At 40.0% G+C, this 24,164-nt stretch overlaps 1 protein-coding gene across 4 annotated transcripts in view; it reads right to left on the reverse strand.

The window, feature by feature from the left end:
- The window catches only part of ITSN1 (intersectin 1), a 221,290-nt gene that overhangs the window by 106,404 nt on the left and 90,722 nt on the right, over positions 1-24,164 (reverse strand). For all 4 annotated transcript variants that reach the window (XM_089677961.1, XM_089677960.1, XM_089677958.1 and 1 more), the window contains 7 exons: positions 23,961-24,073; positions 19,180-19,442; positions 16,833-16,982; positions 16,600-16,740; positions 15,968-16,055; positions 12,873-13,012; positions 5,916-6,043 (listed from right to left, as the gene is read on the reverse strand). In XM_089677961.1, the coding sequence (XP_089534087.1) occupies positions 5,916-6,043; positions 12,873-13,012; positions 15,968-16,055; positions 16,600-16,740; positions 16,833-16,982; positions 19,180-19,442; positions 23,961-24,073 (1,023 nt within the window). The remainder of the gene's footprint in view (positions 1-5,915; positions 6,044-12,872; positions 13,013-15,967; positions 16,056-16,599; positions 16,741-16,832; positions 16,983-19,179; positions 19,443-23,960; positions 24,074-24,164) is intronic.

The raw sequence follows: 24,164 nt of genomic DNA on the forward strand, positions 1-24,164 counted from the left end.
TACCACACCAAAAATGCAGCAAGCAGGACTTTGAAAAACGCACCAGACCCGCAACTGATCAATGTTCTGAGCTCCATAGGAATACATGGTCACACATTTTTCTTTCATTATATTTAACGCAAAATCAGAAGAAAAAAACGGATCAGTGTGAAAGCAGCCTTACTAGCAAAAAAATTAAACCAGGCTACTAGCAAAAAATCTAAGCTATGCTGGTAGTGGGAGGGGTTATCTTGGGCTGGCCTACAGTCTATTGTTTGCTAGTACAACATGAAGGTTAAAGACTTTGTGTCAATCAGTGGATGAAGACAAAAAGTACTTTTACTGCTTACTTGTAAAGAATACATAAATAGTTTATTGTCCATAGTCTGGGCACTGATGCGCTTAATCCAGTTAATGCTCCTAAACCTACAAGTAAATTACTGTATATGGAAAGATCAACTTCTTCCTTCCACCTGGATTCAAAAATACCTAAACAAGCAGAATAAACGTGTGATGGATGATAAGCTAAATCCTTTCAGTTCACTTGTCTGACTGTCTTCATGAGGCTTTTCTGTATTACTCTCTGTCCTGACCGGTCCTTCACTGTCATTCCTTCTCTCAAAGATCTGCCTAAACACAAATACATACAGTGACATAAAAAAGGGAAACTTTGTATGACCACTATCACTTAAATACTGTAGAACAGGTTTGTTTCAATGTAAAACAGTTAGTATGTTGCATTGTATAGCTTGAATTAAAGAACAAATATGTACCAGTTGGCTGACAGCACTGAAGTGATCCAGGCTAGGGAAAGATCCTGACTTTAAAGTTGAGATCCACCCTAGAGTCTGGAGTGGCACCTAGCTCAGCCTCTCAGCAATCTGCTGAGAGCCTGAGCCAGCAGCTCCCTCCCCCTCCACAACCCAGCACTGCAGTAAGCACGAGGGGGGGGGGGGGGGGGGTCAGGGCAGACAGCAGTGACTGACTGTGCTCACGGAGAACTCAGTGGTTCTCACCCTTAGAACCGGCGGGGGACATATGCAGCATCAGACCACCCAGGTAGGTATAATTTTGAAAAAAAAAAAAAATCCATCCTATACTTCTCTTTTAAAGAGGTGCGCTGTCTGATTTTCATGTTGATCCTATGCATTAAATACCTTTTGAGTCACTGATCAAGAACAAGCCTGTAGCAAGAGCATATCCGATATACCCCTTTAATCCTGTAAATCAAATAGCCTGCTGGATTCTATAACTCTGGGGAACTGAGGAGAATATATTTTAAGGAAAATCTGGCAGAAAAAATCTATGACAATAAAAGACATATAATAAAGTAAAAGTATCAATTTATTTCCTGCAACCTTCTAATAGTGCTCATCAGCTAGGGCAGGAACTATTTACCCTGCCTAACGATTAGTAATGCAATGCTCATTACCTAGTGCAGTGGTTCTCAACAATCAAGAGACCAGGGATAGGTGAACTTTTCCTAAAACCTTCCAGTAAACCAACAGTAAAAAAAAAAAAGTTTATACACAATATGTATTTACAATGTAAAAGGGAGTAATCAGTTCAAAATATGACTTACAGTGATTTATATAGACATAATCACAAAAATGATTCAGTGAATAGCCAGTCAATGTGAACATCCAGCTATAATTAGAATATTGAAAAGCTACGATTAGAATACACTCAATGAGATTGAACACTTTGAGTTTGTATTTCTAGTGGACAATGCAGAATATATTAAAGACTTTTTCATATCATGTGTGGATGCAAGTGTAAAAACTGTTGGACATAAAATATTGGAACAACTACAGCTTGCTGCAGAACTTCAGGTACATACCGTTAGAAACCAACTAGATCGCTTTCATGATGTATAGTCGGGGTGGATGCATTACTCTTATGAGATCCCAGATGCTTAAACTTTCACTTCCTGGATCTATATTAGCCCTCATATATCGCCCTCCCAGACTTTGTTTGAAATCTAGGTTTCTATATTTTCCCAAATACTGTCGACACCTCCTGGCCTCAACCTAACTTGTTTTACAATTTCTTCTTGACGCAGGATTTGTGGTGGTTCTTCCTGCTACACAAATATAATTTTGTTGTTATTTTTCTTCTTATATTTACCCACCTTTGTTTTTGTTTTCTACCTTTTTAATATATAAGGATCTGTACAGCATGTGGAGTATAGGTTGATGTAACCTGGACTCCTTATGACACGCCACACTTTCTATGTCCTTATTGATCGCTGACTGGATCTTGCCCTACGTATCATTTAGTATGCTTTATCTGAGTTGTGGTTACATTTTAGTGTACTTCAAACCACCTCCTCTTGTATTGAACCTGACTCCATGCTGTATCCCATTATGCAAAGACTGATTTTGCAATGCTCATTTATTATTATTACGTGTGTTTTCTGTGCGTTGTGAATAATTGTTTTGTATAAAACTTAAATAACCAAGGATTAAAAAAATAAAAAATAAAAAGAGAAGAATACTGCTTGCAAAAATATAAGCTCTAAGGATTCATGCACACTGGGTATTTAGCCCCTGTGCATGCAACCCCAGTATTTTGGTGTGGGAGGAAGGCACAGGCTGTGCAATGAGTGGTACTAAAGTTTAGGGGAGTATGCACCCAGAGACAAAATGTCCAGAGTGCAAGCAGTGGCTGTGGCTTCAATCTGTCCCTTTCTCGGTCTTAAAAAAGAGACTGTTTAGACCCCTGATATCTTACCAAAGGCCCCCACCAAGGCTGTAAAAAAATAGATAAAATTAAAAAATAAATAAAAAACATAGTAAGGCCTTGCTCACATAGGACACACTACAGCATACACTTGGCCACCTGAGTTTCAAAGAGGATGGGCCTGGCAGCAAAAGGGTTAAAGTATTGTTCATGCAATCTTTACTTCAATTTATAAAATCTAAAGACACTCTAGCATTTGTGTAAGAGGGAGAAGGCAGGGACAGAATACTGAACCGTTAATGAGGCAAGTTCCACTTTAAGTTGACCGACTGACAGGTTTCCATTCACTTTATCATTTTGCGTGGAAAGGAAAAATATAGAACACCATCTAGTGGCCACAGACACCTATTAAGAGTCATTTTGGGGAATTCAATAAGGCTGCTGTGACACTTTTCTGGCATTAATTTCTCTTGGTAATGTGTTATGCTAAATTCATGAAGCATCTTTATTCTAATAGCGACTCTTACTCCAAATTCAGGTAGTTCTAACATGTGCCACTTTTACATTGTGGCAAAATGTCTGCACCACATTCAAAATAAAATAGTGACTGTTCGTATGATAAGAAAGTGGAGCTATTAAGACAAACTCTTTTTTGGTGTACAGAGAGAGACCCTGGCGCAGACAGATTCTGTGAAAATCCTCCCACTGCAGAAGTCCCCCGCCTTGGACGTAACACATATGGTGGGGGGGAAGCGGTGCAGCTTTTGGCGCAGTGTAGATGTTGTGTGCTTTCCTCTCCATCCCATATATATCTGCGTTCCTGAGTTTCTGAGGACCTGTGTATCCCACCTTGAGGACAGAGAAGTGAGGATTTTCCAAACGTCTATCAGTCATTGTCTCTGAGGGGAACTCAACTAGCTCTGACCTTTCTGGTAATGCAGGGGTCAAGGCTTTCAGGCCAGCAGCTCAATTATATGGGTGGTGGAGACACGGAGCATGTTTACTATCTGGATCAGCGTCTAAGTGGTGATCATATCATTTATTGATTGGACTTTATAGGTTTATTTCATATATTTTTTGGACTGTACTTTTTTTGTTGTGCACATTATATGAATATATTGGAGAAATATATTATTTGCACTATTAATATTAGTTATTATTAACTTAGCACTTGGTGGATTTTGCTGCAAGGCACTGTTTCAGTAATTTTTGGTATCAAGTGTGGCAATTTCACTTAATTGGTGTTAGCTGGCAACATTGTTTTGGAAATATTGGAATATATTCATTTATTATTGTGGTTGGGCTAATTGATTTTGTAACACAGCGGTTTTGATTTTGTGAAAATGTCTTGTGTGCATTCTAAAAGTGGCGCATTGTACACCAAATTCAAGTACAAGTTCTATACAGGTATATAAATTTGGCGCACGCTGTGGCAAAAAAAAAAAAAAAAGTAAGACACAGCTGCATATTTTACATGCAAATATCTGCACATTTTGCTCATATACAGACATAAACGTGGGTACATTAGGTGTATATTTCATGCAGAAAATACGCCTTTATATGCAGTGTTTTTTCCGCCCGTGTGAATGAGCTCTAGCTCTACCTTTGACACAGTCGACCACCCCCTCCTCAAAAAAAAACTACACTCCCTCGGCCTCAGAGATTCTGCTCTCTCCTGGCTCTCATCCTACCTGTCACAACGCTCCTTCAGCGTTACCTATAATGCTACCACCTCCCCCTCACTCCCCCTCTCTGTTGGGGTCCCTCAAGGCTCTGTCCTCGGGCCCCTTCTCTTCTCCATCTATACCTCCTCCCTTGGCCAACTCATACACTCTCACGGCTTCAACTACCACCTCTATGCCGACGACACACAAATCTATCTCTCAACCCCCCACCTCACCCCCTTGGTCTCAGCCCGAATCACACACCTACTGAGCGACATATCAGACTGGATGTCACTCCACTTCCTTAAATTGAACCTCTCCAAAACCGAGTTTCTTGTCTTCCCCCCAGCCCGCACACCACCCCCCATTGATTTCTCCGTCACATCCAACAACGCTACCATCAAACCCGCCCCGCAGGCCAGAGTACTTGGTGTCATTCTGGACTCCAACCTATCCTTCCAGCCCCAAGTCCAATCTTTAACAAACTCGTGCAGACTCCACCTCCGCAACATCGCCAAAATCCGCACGTTCCTTACCCCAGAAACCACTAAACAGCTCATCCACTCCCTCATCATATCACGACTCGACTACTGCAACTCCCTCCTCACTGGCCTGCCTCACCGCTGGCTATCCCCTCTTCAGTCCATCCTGAACACGGCTGCCAGACTCATTCACCTTTCCAACCGCTCTGTCTCCGCCACCCCCCTCTGCCAATCCCTCCACTGGCTTCCGATTGCGCAACGGATCAAATTCAAAATCCTAACGCTGACGTACAAAGCTGTCCACCATACTGCCCCGTACTACATCTCTGACCTAATATCCAAGTACCGCCCAGCACGCACACTCCGCTCCTCACAAGACCTCCTTCTCTCTAGTTCCCTGGTCTCCTCTTCCCATGCCCGCCTCCAGGACTTCTCCAGGGTGTCACCCATCCTCTGGAACTCCCTGCCCCAACCCATCAGATTATCACCTACTCTCCTCTCCTTTAGGCGCACCCTGAAAACCCATCTCTTCAGGGAAGCCTACCCCACCCCCTGCTAACTTGCCGACCTCCTCCACTCTTCCTACCACTCCATCCCCCACAGCTATCTCCTCCTGTCCCACCACCCCCTCCCTCCTAGATTGTAAGCTCGAAAGAGCAGGGCCCTTGATCCCCTCATGTTTTGCATTGTATTGGTATTGTTCTGTCACATGTTCTGTCTCCCTTTGTAATGTACAGCGCTGAGTGAACTATTGGCGCTTTATAAATACTGTATAATAATAATAATAATAATAATACCAGCAGGAACCTTTCTTTCATGCAGAAAACATGCACCTAAAAACAGCATTTTTTTTGCCTGTGTGAACAAGCCCTTATGAATGCTAAATCAGATTAAAGAGCATGTAACTCTGCCTGATCTCTGAACTACTAGTGATCATCATCACAACTGTGACAATAGTGAAATCTGTCTGCCTTTTTTTCTGTAAACCTTTTATTTATAGTGCCTGATTTGCTGGAAAAAAAATTAAATAAAACATCGAACTTATGCAAAAAAAAAAAAAAAAAAATTAAAAGAAAATGAGAAGCAGGGAAGAGAGGGAGGTTCATACCTCTGAGCCTCCTCCTTCTGTCTCTCCAGCTCGATGATCCTCCTTTCCTGCTCCTTCTGCTTCATCCTCTCCACTTCCACATCCTTCTGCTTTTCCAGCTGCTGCTTACTGTGCATTTCTCGCAGTTCCTAAAAGGAGGGAGAATAAAACAAACAGTCTCAGTAAATTGCTGGCAGGGAGGATGGGTAATCCAACATGAATATAAAACGCAAGATATAAGGCGAGCGCAGAAAACAGGATAGCTGCTAGCACAATAAAGGCAAGGTAACAAACCCACAATATATCAATATAAATGTAAGTGCAGCGCTAAATATAAGTGTCAAATGCAATCATAAAGTCCTTATGTGAATAAAGTGGTCATACGATATCCAAGTGACATATACCTAATAAAACATCTCAGATCTTATAAAAGCATATAGAATCATATAAAATCTGAACATAAATGGTGAATATGAATAGTCTGTGGCACAGCAGGTCACAGAAGTGCCAAGTAATACGTGAGTGCTCTTCAGCAATAATAGTGAATATAAATTTTCCGTGGCACTAAAGGTCACAGAAATGCCAGGTGTTCGTGGAACTACAAGGTGGATACATCAAAAAGTTAAGTACATGAAAGCATACCAAAAAGGTCGCCGGCTCCGGCCACGTCACGTCAACACGTAAGTCTCCATCCGATGCGTTTCGTGCGCATGGGCGTGCCCCTGAGGATGCGCCCAAAACGCGTTGGATGGAGCCTTACGTGCTGACATCAACGCGTTTCGTACACATGCACGTCCTCAGGGGCGCGTCTACTCTGTAGGATTGCCCCTGAGGATGTGCATGCGCATAAAATGTGTTGGGTGGAGCCTTATGTGCTGATGTCACGCCACCGTGGCTGGAGCTCGGAGCCGGCAGCAATTTTGGTATGCTTTCATGTACTCAAATCTTTGATGTATCCACGTGGATTACTTTTAATTATTCTACAATACATACTACACTATATTGCCATACCTTCGGCTCCTGTGGTGAGCTTCTCCCTCTAGGAGGATCCTTTTGCTGGTTTTGCAAGGCCCTTACGCTGGAGAAGTCTGGTCCCTGTTCATGGCTTCCTGAGACACCCCATAAGGATCAGCACAAACGCTATCATGCCAGTGGTGTTCTGGTGAGTGCACATCCATGTAAGGTGATGGATTTCCATATTGGAGCATAAGCATTCTCGAGTATTCCATCTGGCATTGCTGCGCCTTGTAGTTCCACGAACCAGTGGCATTTCTGAGACCTTTAGTGCCACGGACAATTTATATTCACTATTATTGCTGAAGAGCACTCACGTATCACTTGGCATTTCTGTGACCTGTAGTGCCATGTACTATTCATATTCACCATTTTCACATTTTAATAGATTATATATTATTCTATATGCTTTTATAAGACCTGAGATGTTTTATTAGGTATATGTCACTTGGATATCGTATGACCACTTTATTCACATAAGGACTTTATGATTGCATTTGACACTTATATTTAGCGCCGTACTTACATTTGTATTGAGGTAATCCAATCCAAAATATTCAACAAACTGAACCTGACCAATTTACTGGTGATAGAAAGAATACATTAAAAAAAATTGAAATGGGTAAAAATGTAAAACATATTTGAGGGAAAGGAAATGAAAACACTTTATTAAAAAGACAGAAAATCACACAAAAAAGGAAATCCTTCCAACATAAAAATGATTTGCTGTAAACAAAGGAGCCTAAGCTACAGCAATCAAGGTACACTGTGTGACCAAAAGTCTGTTGAGAACGGACCATCACGCCTACACTGTATGGCCAAAATTAAGACATCCCTCCGAATTATTAAGCTCTGGTACTTCAAATGAAGGGTACTGTTAACCACTTCCTGTCCAGACACTTTTACCCCCTTCCTGTCCAGGGCAATTTTCAGCTTTCAGCGCTGTCACACTTTGAATGACAATTGCGTGGTCATGCAACACTGTACCCATATGAATTTTTTACTATTTTTTTTGAGACAGATACAGCTTTATTATGGTGGTATTTATTCACCGCTGGGATTTTTATTTATTTTTTTTGCTATGCAAATGAAAAAGTCCAAACATTTTGAAAAAAAAGTGTTTTTCTTATAAAATTTTGCAAATAAATATTTCATCATAAATCTTGGCCAAAATTTATTCCGTTATCTTTTTAGTAAAAAAAAAAAAAAAAAAAAAAAAAAGAAAACCCGAATTAGTTTATAACCAAAAATTATAATTTTTAAACATTTTTTTTTACATTTTTATATTATTTGTTTTTGGTTTTTTTTTTTCTTTTTTTCACATACGGTCACCCTAGCAGTACAGTGTCACCATGGTGACACTGTACTACTTGTGGGGGGTGATGAAGATTTTTTTTTTTTTTTTTTTTTTTTACACTGATTGCTTTTACTCCTTCTCTCTGCATTCTTGCAGCCATTGAGAACTACTGTGTGAGCTGTGACTGGTCACAGCTTGTCACATGGTACAAGGCAGTTGTGAATAGCCTTTTACCATGTGACCTCTGTGATCATTCAGATTTCACACGTAGTAAGCAATGATGTCAGAAGTGCCATCTTGGTTACTACTCTGCATGTGATCACTGATTGATTGGTCAATCGGTGATCACATGATCGGACCTAGCAGAGAGGTCCCGTCCGACGATCGGTGTTCCACTGTGTCCGGAGGACACAGCGGGCACCGGATCGCGGTGCTGGGCGCTCCCAGGGAGTGCGCACAAGCAGAGAGCGGGGAGGCCGTTTATAAACGGCCACCCGACCCTGCACTGCCACCGTCCGGCCGTTTATATACAACGGCCGAACGGGAGATGGTTAAAATCTAATGCCAGGGTTACTATGACTTTGAAAAATTGTTTGGGCCAAGCTGGCCCAACCAATTTCTTTACTAATGGATGTTGCAGCTGAGCATCAGCTACATACAGCATACAACACTATTCCAACGGCAGGACAGAGACATCCGTCCCATCCTTGGAACTAAATTGAGTCAGGCTGAGCTCTGCTCAGCCATTCATAGGAAGTCTTGTATTTTAGGAATTAATACAAGGCATCTTCTGATTGGCTGAGGTGGAGAAACAGGAGATGTCTTGACGGTCTTAGAATGAGTTGTCCAAGTTTGTACAGGTGAAGCTCAGGACAAATAGCTTATATTTATCACATTGCCGTCACCTAACTTACGCAGGACTCCCCACACTACAACTAGCAGGCAAACATGCAGGTACAGTGCAAAAGCATGCACATACACAGAACAGTAGAAAGAAATGCTACAGTGAGCGCTCCAAAGTGTCAGCAGCTGAACATTCAAGGAAAACGCATATAAAATCCTAATATAAGTACATATATGTAAATGCAGCGCTGTATAATATTAATAAAGATGACAGTTGCAAACTAGAAGTAAAAAGTCACAAATAAAATGCAGTCCTGTAATGGTGCTCGCTGTTTTTCCAGTGCAAATCATAGAAATGTGCACTAACCAAAAGCGTATTGGTAATACGCATATATATATATATATATATATATATATATATATATATATATATATATATATATATATATATATATATATATATATATATATATATATATATAAATATCCTGAAGATTCCTCTCTTTCTGGTCAGAGTGTAGATAGGAACTGGAAAATGTAGAGATGAAGCGCCCTCGTGTGGTAAAGATGAGATCCCACAGGCCAGAAATATCCTTGCAGAGATGTATGGAAAAAAAATGTTCCCCCTCTCTGGAACTGGTATAAGGTCACACTGGGGCTGTAAAGGTTGAAAAGCTCCTCACAGGAGACACAGGGAGAAACTCATAGTGTAGTATGTAAATAGATACTTTATTCATCAAAGAAGCATGGGTTAAAAATCACAATAGTGCCAGATGCAAGTGAATGACTGACCCTCCAAGATCAAAGATGGCCGCCGGGCCTCCACGTGGCGCCGGCGGCGTGATGTCACGCTGAAGAGGTGGAGCCCAGGACGTCGTGACATCACGCCGCCGGCGCCACGTGGAGGCCCAGTGGCCATCTTTGATCTTGGAGGGTCAGTCATTCACTTGCATCTGGCACTATTGTGATTTTTAACCCATGCTTCTTTGATGAATAAAGTATCTATTTACATACTACACTATGAGTTTCTCCCTGTGTCTCCTGTGAGGAGCTTTTCAACCTTTACAGCCCCAGTGTGACCTTATACCAGTTCCAGAGAGAGGGAACGTTTTTTTTCCATACATCTCTGCAAGGATATTTCTGGCCTGTGGGATCTCATCTTTACCACACGAGGGCGCTTCATCTCCACATTTTCCAGTTCCTATCTACACTCTGACCAGAAAGAGAGGTGAATCTTCAGGATATATATGCGCATTACCAATACGCTTCTGGTTAGTGCGCATTTCTATCATTTGCACTGGAAAAACAGCGAGCACCATTACAGGACTGCATTTTATTTGTGACTTTTTACTTCTAGTTTGCAACCGTCATCTTTATTAATATTATACAGCGCTGCATTTACATATATGTACATACACAGAACAATTGTAGTCTTAACTGATCACCCCACAGGTTAAGACTACAAATGTTCTGTGTATGTACATATTCTAGTATAGCATCGAGAGCAGTGCAATGATTATAGTGATTCCTTAGGGTGTGCGCTGACATCTAAATAATTATAGTTGTTTGTATACAGTGAAAAAGCAACAAAGAACCCATTACATGTAAAGAGAACGTTCTGATCACAAGAATTTACACAAGGGCTCAAGTATAGATTCCTGTCCTTGTGGCTGATTGGTAGGATTCTCCACACTGGAATTACCATCTGTCTTCTCAGCACTGCCAAGCAACTCCGAGGATATTTCTCCCATGTGCTGTAAACCAGCCTTGAGCCAGACAGCTACACCCCAGCCTCAGAAAGCCATTGAACATGCAGAAAAACTTTTCAATTGGTGCATATAGGCTGTTATTCTTCAGCAAGGGCTTCATGTGCTGCTGATAATCCAAACACCTCTCCCACTAACTTCATTGACTATCCAGGGAGTAGCAGTGCACAAACAGCTTTCAACATGTTGACCAGAAGAACATCAACTGTTATCAGCTGACAGTCTACAGAATCAGATAGGCAGTGAAAGCAGACAGTCAGATTGAGGTTATCTTGAGCCAAAAAAAAAACATTTGTGAGATAAAAAAAAAAATGCATGCAGAACACAAACTAGGGGAGTAAATCTGTGCACGTCAATGCTGGATAAAGATCTGGGTGTTTAGGTTATACCTTAGTAGTGTGATTATTTTGTAAACCATGTAAATTGAATTTCTAAACTCTTCGTATATATACGATCCTCTCGTCTAAAAGGTTCAAAGGCATTTAAAACTCTTCTGTTAATCTATGCTAAAAGTGCGTGGTTGGTAAAGCAGCGAACACCTTGCTAGCCCCCTCCCCCTCAGCCTGCTGTCCTCCAAATCACAGGCAGCCTATGGTTGTACACAATGCATGCAGCCCTGATGACAGGTAAAAAGTATTATAAAGCAGTCCTGGTGGATTTGACTACAAACGATGCCAAGGGAATATAATTTACATTCTAGAACGTCATTATAAATAGAAATTTCTTATCATTAACAAATCCTATTAGTAATTTTCGGGCTTATATTGCACTAGCTTGCATGGTAAAATGCAGTGTTTTACCATGCAGATAGCCTTCAATGTGAGGTCTCTTAGGAGGTGGTGCAATAAGCATTTTAGAACATCACACTATTTACATTTCTTTTAATCTTTATTTGAAGTGTCACATAATGACACTTACTTCATGTCTCCACAGCAGGCTGTGTTGTGCTGCAGAGTGATGACATGCGGTGCCATCAGTGTGCTGCACAAAAATACAGCATGTCTGCATTTCAGCACTGCATTACACATCACACCATCATTGTAGTGTGAACAAGGCACATAGAAAACAATTGTTTTCTGCATGCCCTTGTGGTGACTGGCATTTATCCAGTGCAGAAAAACACCAGTCACCACACATAGGAGGATAAAGGAACCAAATGAATGCGATATAAGACTGATTCTGAAATAAAGGAAAAAAAAAAAACAAAAAAAAACGGGATTTTCTGCATTACTGAGCCTGATATCAAACTGGAAAAAATGACCTGATGGGTCAGATTATATGTGAGTAACATGGTTAGTAACTGGACCTCCATTCCCTGGTCTGACTGGACAAAAACAACAAAAATCTCACTAGTTGTAGCTAACTTGTGCTTCTGTGTAAATCTTTGTGATTTTCCTTCAGCTGTTCGGTTCCTAGTTATTCATTAGCAAAGTAAAACTAAGTTATTGCTACCTTTTCTAATTATACAGGTACCTATGTTTACAGGTGAGCTGTTTGCCATAATTACAGCCAACCTTGACAGTCCGGTCACATCAAACCCGACTTTGAAATCGTGCGACTTACAGTGAAGTCGCACAAGTTCAGTCGGGTGACTTGCCGATTTCAGGTGCGATTTGCAAGATATCTGACGCAGATGTCTATGTAAATCGCACCAAAAGTAGTGCATTCACTACTTTAGAAATCGGTGCGGCACCGCACCGATATGACCACTTTTATTGTAGACAATAGGGTGCGACTTGGTATGCGATTCGCAAGTTCATGGCATGCAAATTCGCATCCAGTGTGACCGGGGTCTTAAAGCTGAACTCAGAGGAAAGTAAAAATCCTCCCTTGCAAGAAAATCTCAAGTCCTTGCAAAATAGGAATACAGAGAGAAAATAGATTGTGAAAAGGAGAAATAGCAAGGAAAAAGTGTAGCTAAAATTTGATTTCTGTTCCTAAAAACACACAAAGACAAAAATTGTGAAGAGAGTCAGATAAATATAAAAATTAGATTTTTAGAAGATTGAATTTAAAAAAAGAAAAAAAAAAGAGAGAGGAGCATGTACAACCCAGTACCTTTAGCTGGTTATTGAATACATCAATCTCTTGAAGTTTTGCTCGGGTTTCCATCTCCACTTCATCCAGCTGATCTCTGAGCTGCTGACGGCCAATTTCCTTGGCTTCCAAAGCTCTTTTTAATGTAATGAGGGAATCTCCTGGGGACAGGCCAGAACAATTATAATTAATGAAGTACAGCCACACTCCACAGCTATGCTAATATATTGTTTCATTTCATACTTCAGGGTCAATGAAAAGTAGCCCCTCTGAACTCCAACAAAGCAAGATGGGCACCTATTGTATTGTTGGCACAATTTGTCCAGTGCAGACAATGCAGTTTTTGAGATTTTTAACTTTTGCTAGAACGAGGAACGATTATAACCTGTTAGGTGTTTACCACTATCCTGGGGTTTTTCATTAGTGGAATAGGGACTAACAAACTCCCACACTTTCCCCCCCCCCCCCCCCTTACCGTGTCCCTATTTCAGATTTCCCACACTGAAAGTGATATTAATCCCTCAATTTTTCACTTAATATGCTGCTTCCTTTTTGTTTTAAAACTTGTCTATTCCTTAATTTTTATCCTGTCTCCTTATTCCTGGCCATGCTTTCCAATTTTGGGTTGACTCCTCTTCTTTGCAGGGTCCTATGGAGCCACTCTATTATGGACGTTCCTGGGAATCCAACATGAGGTTGCTACCTGAACCAACACAAACAGGAGTCCAAGCTGAAACCACACGGAACACTCCTCCTCCCAAGAAAATGACTGACGGCGGGCACTGCATCCTCAGCAACAAAATGTTTTTTCTTTGTTTACTACAACCTTTGTATTTAATAAAGTATAGAGAGAGCAGAGGAGAATCTCATTTTATTGTCTTTTCACAACAAACATGTCAGCAGACAAGTTTAATCAACAAGGGGTGGGAGCCTTAATGCTAGCACAGTGGCTGATGGGCCATGTAGTCCTGAGTACTATGGTCAGGTGACTTAATTACGTTTGGAGAGCCTGATCCAAACTTGAAGGTAAGCGGGTAGGAAGACAGGAGGATCCAGCTATAAAATGGTAACAAATGTATGACGGTGTGCAGGTGCATCTCAATAAATTAGAATATCAAAAAGATCATTTATTTTATTAATTCAATTCAAAAAGTAAAAACGCATATATTATATAGAGTCATTACACACAGAGTGATATATTTCAAGCATTTCTTTTTAATTTTAATTATGGCTTACAGCTAGTGAAAACCTAAAATTCAGTATCTCAGAAAATTAGAATATTGTGAAAAGTTCAATATTGTAGACTATATTGAGAGTTTATTTACTAAAGCTGGTTCACTCAGAATCTCGTGCACTTCTGCATAGAAACCAATCAGCTTCCAGGTTTTACTGCTAAAGCTTAATTGAACAAGCTGAGTTTAGAAGCTGATTGGCTACCATGTACAGCTGCACCAGATACTGAGCAAACCACCTTGAGTAAATAAACCCCATGGTGTCACACGCTAATCAGCTACTTAACTCAAAACACCTGTAAAAGGTTTCCTGAGCATTTAAATTGTCTCTCAGTCTGGTTCAGTAGGTTACACAATCATGGGAAAGACTGCTGACCTGACAGTTGTTCAGAGGACAGTCACTGACACCCTCCGCAAGGAGGGTAAGTCACAAAACGGCATTGCTAAAGAAGCTGACTGTTTACAGAGTGCTGTATCAAAGCACATTAATGGAATGTTGAGTGGAAGGAAAAAGTGTTGTAGAAAAATGTGCCCATGCAACAGGGATAACCACATCCTTTGTGAAGCAAAGGCCATTCAAAAATTTGGTGGAGACTCACAAGTAGTTGACTACGGCTGGTGTCAGTGCTTCAAGAGCCACCACACACAGAAGCATTCCTTGTGTCAAGCCACTCCTGAACCAGAGACAACGTCAGAAGCATCTTGCCTGGGTTAAGGAGAAAAATGGACTGGACTGCTGCTCAGTGGTCCAAAGTCCTCTTTTCGGTTGAAAGTAAATTTTGCATTTAATTTAGAAACCAAGATCCCAGAGCCTGGAGGAAGAGTGGAGAGGCACAGAATCCTGGTTGCATGAGGTCCAGTGTGAAGCTTCCACAGACAAGGATGATTTGGGGAGCCATGTTATCTGCTGGTGTTGGTCCACTGTGTTTTATGAAGTCCAAAGTCAGCGCAGCCCTATACCAGGAAATTCTACAGGGCTTCATGCTTCCCTCTACTGACCAGCTTTATGGAGAAGCAAATTTCATTTTCCAGCAGAACTTGGAACCTGTCCACACTTCCAAAAGTACCAATACCGGTTTTAATGATCATGGTATCTATCACTGTGCTAGATTAGCCAGCAAACTCGCCTGACCTAAACCTCATAGAGAATCTGTGGAGTATTGTCCAGAGGAAGATGAGAGATACCAGACCCAACAATGAAGACGAGCTGAAGGCAGCTATCAAAGCAACCTAGGATTCCATACCAACTCCGCAGTGCCACTGGCTCATCTCGCCTCACTGCCATGCTGCTTTGACGCAGTAATTCATGCAAAAGGAGCCCAGACCAAGTATTGAGGGCATACTATACTGTACATGGACATTCTTTTCAGTAAGCCAAAATTTCTGTATTAAATTTTTTTTTTTTATTGGTCTTATGTAATATTCTAATTTTCTGAGATACTGAACTTGGGGTTTCACTAAGTTGTATGCCATAATCATCAAAATTAAAAGAAAGATATGCTTGAAATATATCAAGGTGTGTAATGAATCTATATAATACACAAGTTTCACATTTTGAATTGAATTACTGAAACACAGCACTTCTAAGGTGTACCCAACCTCTTCAACCATTCTGACTGCATCAAAAAGCACAGCAGAACTGCAGGCTATTTGCTAAATTGAAAAAAGTTCTGTAGCCGGTCCTATCCCCCCCCAAACACACACACACACACACACACACACACACACTTGAAAAAAAGAAAGCTGTCCCTACCACTACTACTGGTGTACTTGAAGAAGTCCAAGTCCAACTTCTTTGCTAACTGCTGGATGTGTAAAAGAAACCCCTTTCTACAAAAGACAAAAAATTATTTTACTCTTACACAAGGAAAATTATAGGCTTACTGTGCAAACTGTTCTGCTGAACTTGTTTTAACTGGTCATTTAAGGACTGTTTCTCAGGAATCAATTTTCCAAGCAGCTGCTGAGACTCCTGTGGAAACAATATGGAAGCAGTTCAGGATTTGCAACTATTTACACACAGTTTCTTTTGCTTGTTTATAGAAATCTAGACACTAAAATGCACATTATTCCACAAACCTGACAATTATGTCTTCATGCTTTGCTCATAGACTGCTTTGAGAGAATAGGTACCATAAAACAAATATTGGGGATAAAATGTTCTTCCTGTCTGCATCCTGTAATGTTGCTTCTTTGATGCAGCTCACATGACCAATGGCCAGGTTCTGGTCACGTGATCACTATCAAAGAAGCCTGCAGCCTCACAATAATGCAGTCAATCTGTACTTTTATCTGCAATATTTTTCCATTCAGCAAAAATGATATGATCTCCTTGCAGGAGAGAAGTTGAATACGGTTTAAAAAAAACAAAAGTATTTACTGTAAAATATCTTCATTATACTTTACTGGAGTGCTTTTAATAACCCTACTTAATGTAAATGATGTAGTACCAATTTTGTTGGAAATTTGCTTTAATATACAAAAAATAATGCTTGAAAATCAAACAATATATTCACCTGAAGTTGCTGCTGTAAGTGTGTGATTTCAGCAATCCTCAGCTCTCTGGATTTGTTCGTACTTTCTATTTCCTGTCGCTGTGTGGTCAACCGATATCGAATGTCTTGAAGTTTTCCTTCTAACTGATGCTTTTTATCATTCTTCACAATGGAAGGGGGGAAAAAAAAGCAATTATCTATTCAACTCCTTTAATCTCACACTTCTTGAGATTACAAGTCAGGTAAGAATTTACCAAAGCTTCCAGCTCAAACTCCAAAGTCTTCTTTTTGGCCTTCAGTACAACAATGTCTTCTTGTTCCTTGTTCCTCTGGTTCAGGAGCTCCTGACGCCTATTCCGCTCCCATTCCAGCTGTCTCTGACGCTCAAGTTCTCGCTTTGCAGCCTGTTAAGAAAAAAGTGACAGTGAAATTCTAATACCTTCATTGTTTTCAGAACACCAATGCATCATGAACACAAAAAGCGATGCCCACAAATAGGATGTAGCAATAGTTCAGTCAGTTCATCTCAGTGAAAATGTAATATTTAGTGAAAAAATTAAAATATGCAGAATTTAGGGGGTACAGGAATGAAACCCAATGATATGTATTGAAAGGAACAAAACAGAGCACAATTGGTTACTCAAAGTACAGGCAGAAAATATTATAGCAGCCAGCAGTAAACACTAGAAATGTAAGGTGAGAATGGAAGCTTTTTAAAGGTTTTAAAAGACACTAAAGGCTATGGGTACCAACTCACACCTTTAATTAAAATATTTCTATGTTACACAGGGTTTGTGATCAGATAGATGAATTCACTGCTTGTATTTAATCAGCAACCCAGCCTGTTCAGTACATATAAAAGTTATACAGCAGGTCACAACTAGACTATAAAAGATATCTTCGTATTGCAGACCAATTACAGAAGAAAGACGCACAGAATGTTGCCTGGTGACAGAACTTTACTTCTGGTGGAAAGAAAGTCACACATTGGAAACTTAGTCTGCACAGTCATCCCCATCCCAAAACATGTCTGACTTCAACCCACCATACAACTAGAGATTTAAACACAACTTCTAATAAAAGACTGCAATGACACTTCATGTGACGTTCACATATAAAGTACTGTTGGATCAGAGTTTTTTTTACTGAATCAATACAAAGCAATCCTCAGCAGGTATGACTTGGCTTTGTCACCTTTAACTAAAGTCATAACATTTCTCAATTCCCTGAAGAACTTTCATTCTGGCTGTTGCCTGGCAGTAATTAGCTGTACTAGACAAGCTGCCTACTCACATTAAATCTGTGCCCTGGGTCAGATTGATACAACATATGCTGTCAGGAACAACGCCAAGACAGGGCAGGATTTCAGAAAATTAAGGCTCTGCCTACGCTTTTCTGTTATATCCAAGGAGTTCCTTACTACATAAATCGCACTACAATGCCATTTCAACATGTTTGAAGGCATATAAAACAATTTCTAGCCAAAACTACATCACTCTAAAATCTATTTTTGTGACAGGTGTTTCATAAAATTAATGGACTAGTGATTAGCAGGAAAAACCTTTATCGATCTTAAAGTGGAAAACCAGCCAAATCTGATATTATTTGAGTGGTAAGGGATCAGGATTCCAGTAAGGTTCTCCTGTGGGTGGGGCGAAACGCGTTGACGTATTTCCAGCTGGCCGTCCCGGTGTCTGACGTCATTTCCGGTGAGTGGAACGCACGCCAAGCGGTGCGTTCCAAGGGGCCATCTTTGCCTAGTGAATGAGGCTGCATCTGAGGTCTGTTATCCTGCTGTATACCTGGCTGTGGGGTCTCTATACAGAAATTGGAAAATCGTTTTTATATGAAAGAAAGATCGGTTTGCTTCAATAAAATGCTGGTTAATATTTACTAAAATGTGAGTGGTCTGGTTAAAATTCTTCTGAGATTGGAATTTATAACGGTATCACGCTATGGTCTTTTTTTCTTCTTCCTGATTTTTTGGTGGATTCGGTGAGAGGAGTAACTGGAGGAGGTTTCTATGTCTTAGAGGAGGCAATATTTGGAGGGTATAAAAAGGGGGTCCAGGAGCCCTTAATATCCCTGAAAGGCGTTTTACTCACCAAATATCTGGTGAGTGCGGTTCATGTTGGTTTTGCACTGGTGGATGGTGGAGGTATTATTGGCACAGAAGAATCCAATGAAAATACAGTTTTTTCACGGGACTGTTTTTTGAATTTGTCACTGATTTTTTTTCAGATTTTTTTAAAATCACTTTAATTATTACTATTTTTTATGTGTCACAATGTATTTTTATTAATATTATTTATGGGCTGGGTTATTTATTTATATTGCTTTGTGGGTTTTGCTCTGGTTTAAGTAGAAATAAGTTTTTTGGTTTTGCACCTGTGTACAGCAGCATCTCACAGGGAATAGTGTGTGGGGGGCAAGGGAGTCCTGGGCGCTGAGGTTTTTTCTTTCTTTACCAAATTAAGGTTTTTATTTTGTCTGTATCAACATTTAGGAGGACGGTGCAACGATCTAATGAGATTTAGATATACACACTTTTACTTATTAAGCTGGCTGAATACAAAAGAATACTATAGAACGAAGAGCTACCTCTCTCCTCTCTATTTCTTTCCTCCGCTCTTCTTCTCGTTGCCGTTCCAACTCTCGCTGCTTCTCCAGCTGTTTCTCTAGCTCTTGTTGGCGTTTTCGCTCTTGTTCCTGCCGTTCCCGTTCCTTCCTCTCCTGTTCAGCCCGTTCCAGCTGAGCAAGACGCTCCTGCTCTTTACGTTGCTGCTCCAGCAAAGCCTGCCGCCTTTTCTCCAATTCTAGGTTCCCACGTTCAAAGTTCTCCCGCTTCTTATCTTCGAAAGTCACTGGCAGAGAACAGAAGGGAAGATGGAACATGACTATAACCTTTATATAGATTCTGAGTGTGAAAAAGGTGCAGGAGAGCAGTATTTTCAGTACAAGGTGGAAATCAAGAACACAGAGGCATGACCCCAAACTAGCTGGGAGAACGGTAAAACCTAACCCTTAGGAAGTATTATTTGCCTAAAGAGTAGTGAAGATATGGAAAACACTTTCAGCAGAGGTATAGAAAACTTGATTAGCTGTTCTCTTGTCATCATTTTTCTGTGTGTCTGTGTTATCTGCAGTCAAATTTACAAACCAAATCCCAAAAATGCCAGTGTGGAACAGCGCAGCGTGATCACGTAAACCTGCCAGCCCTTACAAAATGCAAGTCTTTTCTAGAGCCAGAAAATGCAAGATACCTACCAAAACCCTCTTTTGTGTGCCTCTGGTTTAGTTACTAGGAACTCAATTATTCTGATTTCTTAGATGAGCTTTGCCCTCTGCTCACACCCTGGTCAATAATAGTGCCCAAAAACAAACCTGAAGTGCACAATACTTGAAGAAGTCAAGTTGTGGATACTTTATACACAGTTACATTGGTCCAGCTTGGGATTAATGTACCAATGTTTGTACCATATCTGGCTGATGCCACTGGAACCTAGAAATGACTGAAGCAGAAAACAGCTACACCAGTGGTCTCCACTTGCTTTCAGGTCCTGTGCCAATCGGCTGCCCTGCTGCATTCTGCACATAGGAGGGGGCCGCTCAACACGGATGCCCTTCAGAGAAAAGCTTTGCATTTTCTGAATGAATGCAAAGCATTCTCTGATTTGACAAGGAGGGGAGGTGGGGCAGTGACATTTGAAGTTAAAGGCCATAAAACAAGGTACTACATCAGAGAGATGAAGGTTCCCCAGCAATAAAAGGCAATGGCAGAAACCATCCATGTGTAGTTTAAAACAACAAAGCTGTAAAAATTAACCGCGCTCCAATATTATTAACCTTTAGTGATTATGTGAATCTCTTAATATACCACCTATAATCCAATCATTTCTTACATCTAAAATACTTAAATATACAATTGATATGTATATATATATGTAAATTAAATCATATTGTAAATATAAAAAATTAATCTGTATCAAAAAAAATTAAATGTGAATAAAATGAAAATTCATGAAAAATTAATAAAAAGTGAAAAATAAAAATGTCAATTATATATAAATAGAAAAAAATTTAATTAAAAAATGGGAATGTCAATCCTTTTCTTTGAAATTGAGATGGTGGTGTTATTCAATTTAATTAATGTGATATGTCTGTGTTCACAGCTTGAACCTCTCTCTCCTGTCTCCTCTCCTCTCTCCTCAGCACAGCCTTCTTAAATGTGCTTTCTTCACTGACTGCTTCATTTATTCCTCCATATACGGAACATGCAGAGAAGGGAAAAGAAACATAGTGTCTTATCCGGGATATAAATGATTTATTGCTCTTTGATCTCCCACTCACATTGTGTAAATATAAATAGCGCTTTGCATACAATGTATCCAGATTGTGCTTCAGACAGCCTGGCTGGTGTGTTTGCTTTCAGTAAGTATACTCGCCGTTCCTCTGTTCCTCTGTGGAAGCGTGATGACGTCACCGCCCCTCCCCTACGCGTTACGCTACAGGGACTCGTAGCTTCCTCTGGGGGATGTAGTTTCCTACATCCCCCAGAGGAAGCTACGAGTCCCTGTAGCGTAACGCGTAGGGGAGGGGCGGTGACGTCATCACGCTTCCACAGAGGAACAGAGGAACGGCGAGTATACTTACTGAAAGCAAACACACCAGCCAGGCTGTCTGAAGCACAATCTGGATACATTGTATGCAAAGCGCTATTTATATTTACACAATGTGAGTGGGAGATCAAAGAGCAATAAATCATTTATATCCCGGATAAGACACTATGTTTCTTTTCCCTTCTCTGCATGTTCCGTATATGGAGGAATAAATGAAGCAGTCAGTGAAGAAAGCACATTTAAGAAGGCTGTGCTGAGGAGAGAGGAGAGGAGACAGGAGAGAGAGGTTCAAGCTGTGAACACAGACATATCACATTAATTAAATTGAATAACACCACCATCTCAATTTCAAAGAAAAGGATTGACATTCCCATTTTTTAATTAAATTTTTTTCTATTTATATATAATTGACATTTTTATTTTTCACTTTTTATTAATTTTTCATGAATTTTCATTTTATTCACATTTAATTTTTTTTGATACAGATTAATTTTTTATATTTACAATATGATTTAATTTACATATATATATACATATCACTTGTATATTTAAGTATTTTAGATGTAAGAAATGATTGGATTATAGGTGGTATATTAAGAGATTCACATAATCACTAAAGGTTAATAATATTGGAGCGCGGTACAACATTGGAATTCGTGGTTTGCATTCACACACCTAGAGAGGGTGTAATTAGTGCCTAGCGATCTAATATTGATTTAAGTACACAATCAACAAAACACTATAAGAGTATCACATATTAATTTTTCTTTATATGAAATTGATTTAATAATAGAGTAGGTTAACTCCAGGTGGCTCACAAGTAATTATTTCATTATAATTGTAAAAATTAACCTCTTCACACCAACAGTATGCATGCATGCGGCTTCGCAGTGGGTGGTCCTTAACGCCGAGAGGCCGCATATATACGTACCAGAATATAAACACAGCCACTGCCACACCTAAGTGCTGTCAGTTTGGTGGGGGTGCTGCTATAGAACCACAAACCTTCACAAAAACACTGCTGTACAACTTGCACAAATAATGTATCTCTCTTTAATGCAAAACACAATGAAATTGCAAGTCAAAAACTGCGTATTCTGCATACTTGCAAAACTTTGTTACCTTTTGCACAATTCATAATGCGCTGGGAAGCGGCGATGGAGTGCTACCATCTGAGGGAAATGATGTAATCATTCCCTCACAAGAAGACTGCTGTGGGAACGAATATGCAATTTTGAAGAAAATAATAACTTACTAAAAGGGGGGTATGGAAAGTCTATGACCTCCATGAGGCTCCCAGAGCTGAAGCAAATAGGTCATAGAGAATCCCAGGTCCTGCACTGTGTCTGAACAGCAGCTAAGAGACGTAGAAAAGTCAAAGATGCATAAGTTTGAAAGTGTGCATACATGCACACACGATTTTTAACTTGCAATTTCAGAGTTCTCTACTTTAGCTGTATTTGCCATTGTGACCACCACAGACCTATACATGTTTGGTGCTGACAAATCATTTAGAATGCATAAAACAATAGGATTTAACCACTTCCCGAGTTGCATATAAACGTCCGGACGGTGGCAGTGCAGAGTCGGGTGGCCGTTTATAAACGGCCTCTCCGCACCCTGCTTGTGCGCGTTCCCAGGGAGCACGCAGCACCACGATCCGGTGCTCGCTGTGTCCTCCGGGCACAGTGGAACACCGATCGGACGGGACCTCTGTATGAGGTCCCGATCATGTGATCACTGATTGGCCAATCAGTGATCACATGCAGAGTAGTAAGCAAGATGTCACTTGTGACATCATTGCTTACTACGTGTGAAATCTGTGAATGATCACAGAGGTCATATGGTACAAGGCTATTCACAACAGCCTTGTACCATGTGACAAGCTGTGACCAATCACAGCTCACTCAGTTCTCAATGGCTGCAAGAATGCAGCTAGAGAGAAGGAGAAATGATTGCTTTTACATCCTTTATGGGTGTAAAAGCAATCAGTGTAAAAAAAAAAAGAAAGAAAAACTTTATCACCCCCCACAAGTAGTACAGTGTCACCATGGTGACTTTATCACCCCCCACAAATAGTACAGTGTCACCATGGTGACACTGTACTGCTAGGGTGACAGTACGTAAAAAATAAACAAAAAATATAAAAAAATAAAATAAAAATGTAAAAAAAAATGTTTAAAAATTATAATTTTTGGTTACAACCTAATTTGGGTTATTTTTTTTTTTTACTAAAAATATAACTGAATAAATTTTGGGCAAAATTTATGATTAAATACGATTTATTTGCTAAATTTTATAAGAAAAACAGTTTTTTCAAAATTTTTGGACTTTTTAATTTACATAGCAAAAAAAAATAAAAATCCCAGTGGTGAATAAATACCACCAAAATAAAGCTTTATCTGTCTAAAAAAAATGCTAAAAAAGTCATACGGGTACAGTGTTGCATGACTGTGCAATTGTCATTCAAAGTGTGATAGCACTGAAGGCTGAAAATTGGCCTGGACAGGAAGGGGGTAAAAGTGTCCAGACTGGAAGTGGTTAATACTATCATAAAGCACACACTGTATAATATTTCAAGAAATATGCTAATGCAGTTCAGAAATACATGAAGTACATTTCTGAGTTGCCTTCAAAATGAACAAAAGCTCCATAATTAACTAAAGTAGTATGGCAACGTCCTCAAACAAAACTGAAAGATTGCAGTCACCAACATACAAAGGCAAAAAAAAAAAAACTCAAAGAACTAAATACATTAATTACCAGGCAATTTCTTGTCTGTAGGTTGAGGCTCCTCTTCTGCTGGTTCTTCTGGTAATCGCTGATCAATGGACACAGAGCTCATTATGGAAATGCCACTGCCAGACCGAACTCTCCTGTGAAAAATAAGCAAACCAAACAGTAAAAATAAAAAAAAATATACAAAAACTGCTCACATGATTGCTAAAACTAAAGCTGCACTACAGG

This window comes from Staurois parvus, unplaced genomic scaffold, assembly GCF_062004578.1.
Source record: "Staurois parvus isolate SC_StPar_1 unplaced genomic scaffold, SC_StPar_1.0 ptg000195l, whole genome shotgun sequence".
NCBI classification, from domain to species: domain Eukaryota; kingdom Metazoa; phylum Chordata; class Amphibia; order Anura; family Ranidae; genus Staurois; species Staurois parvus.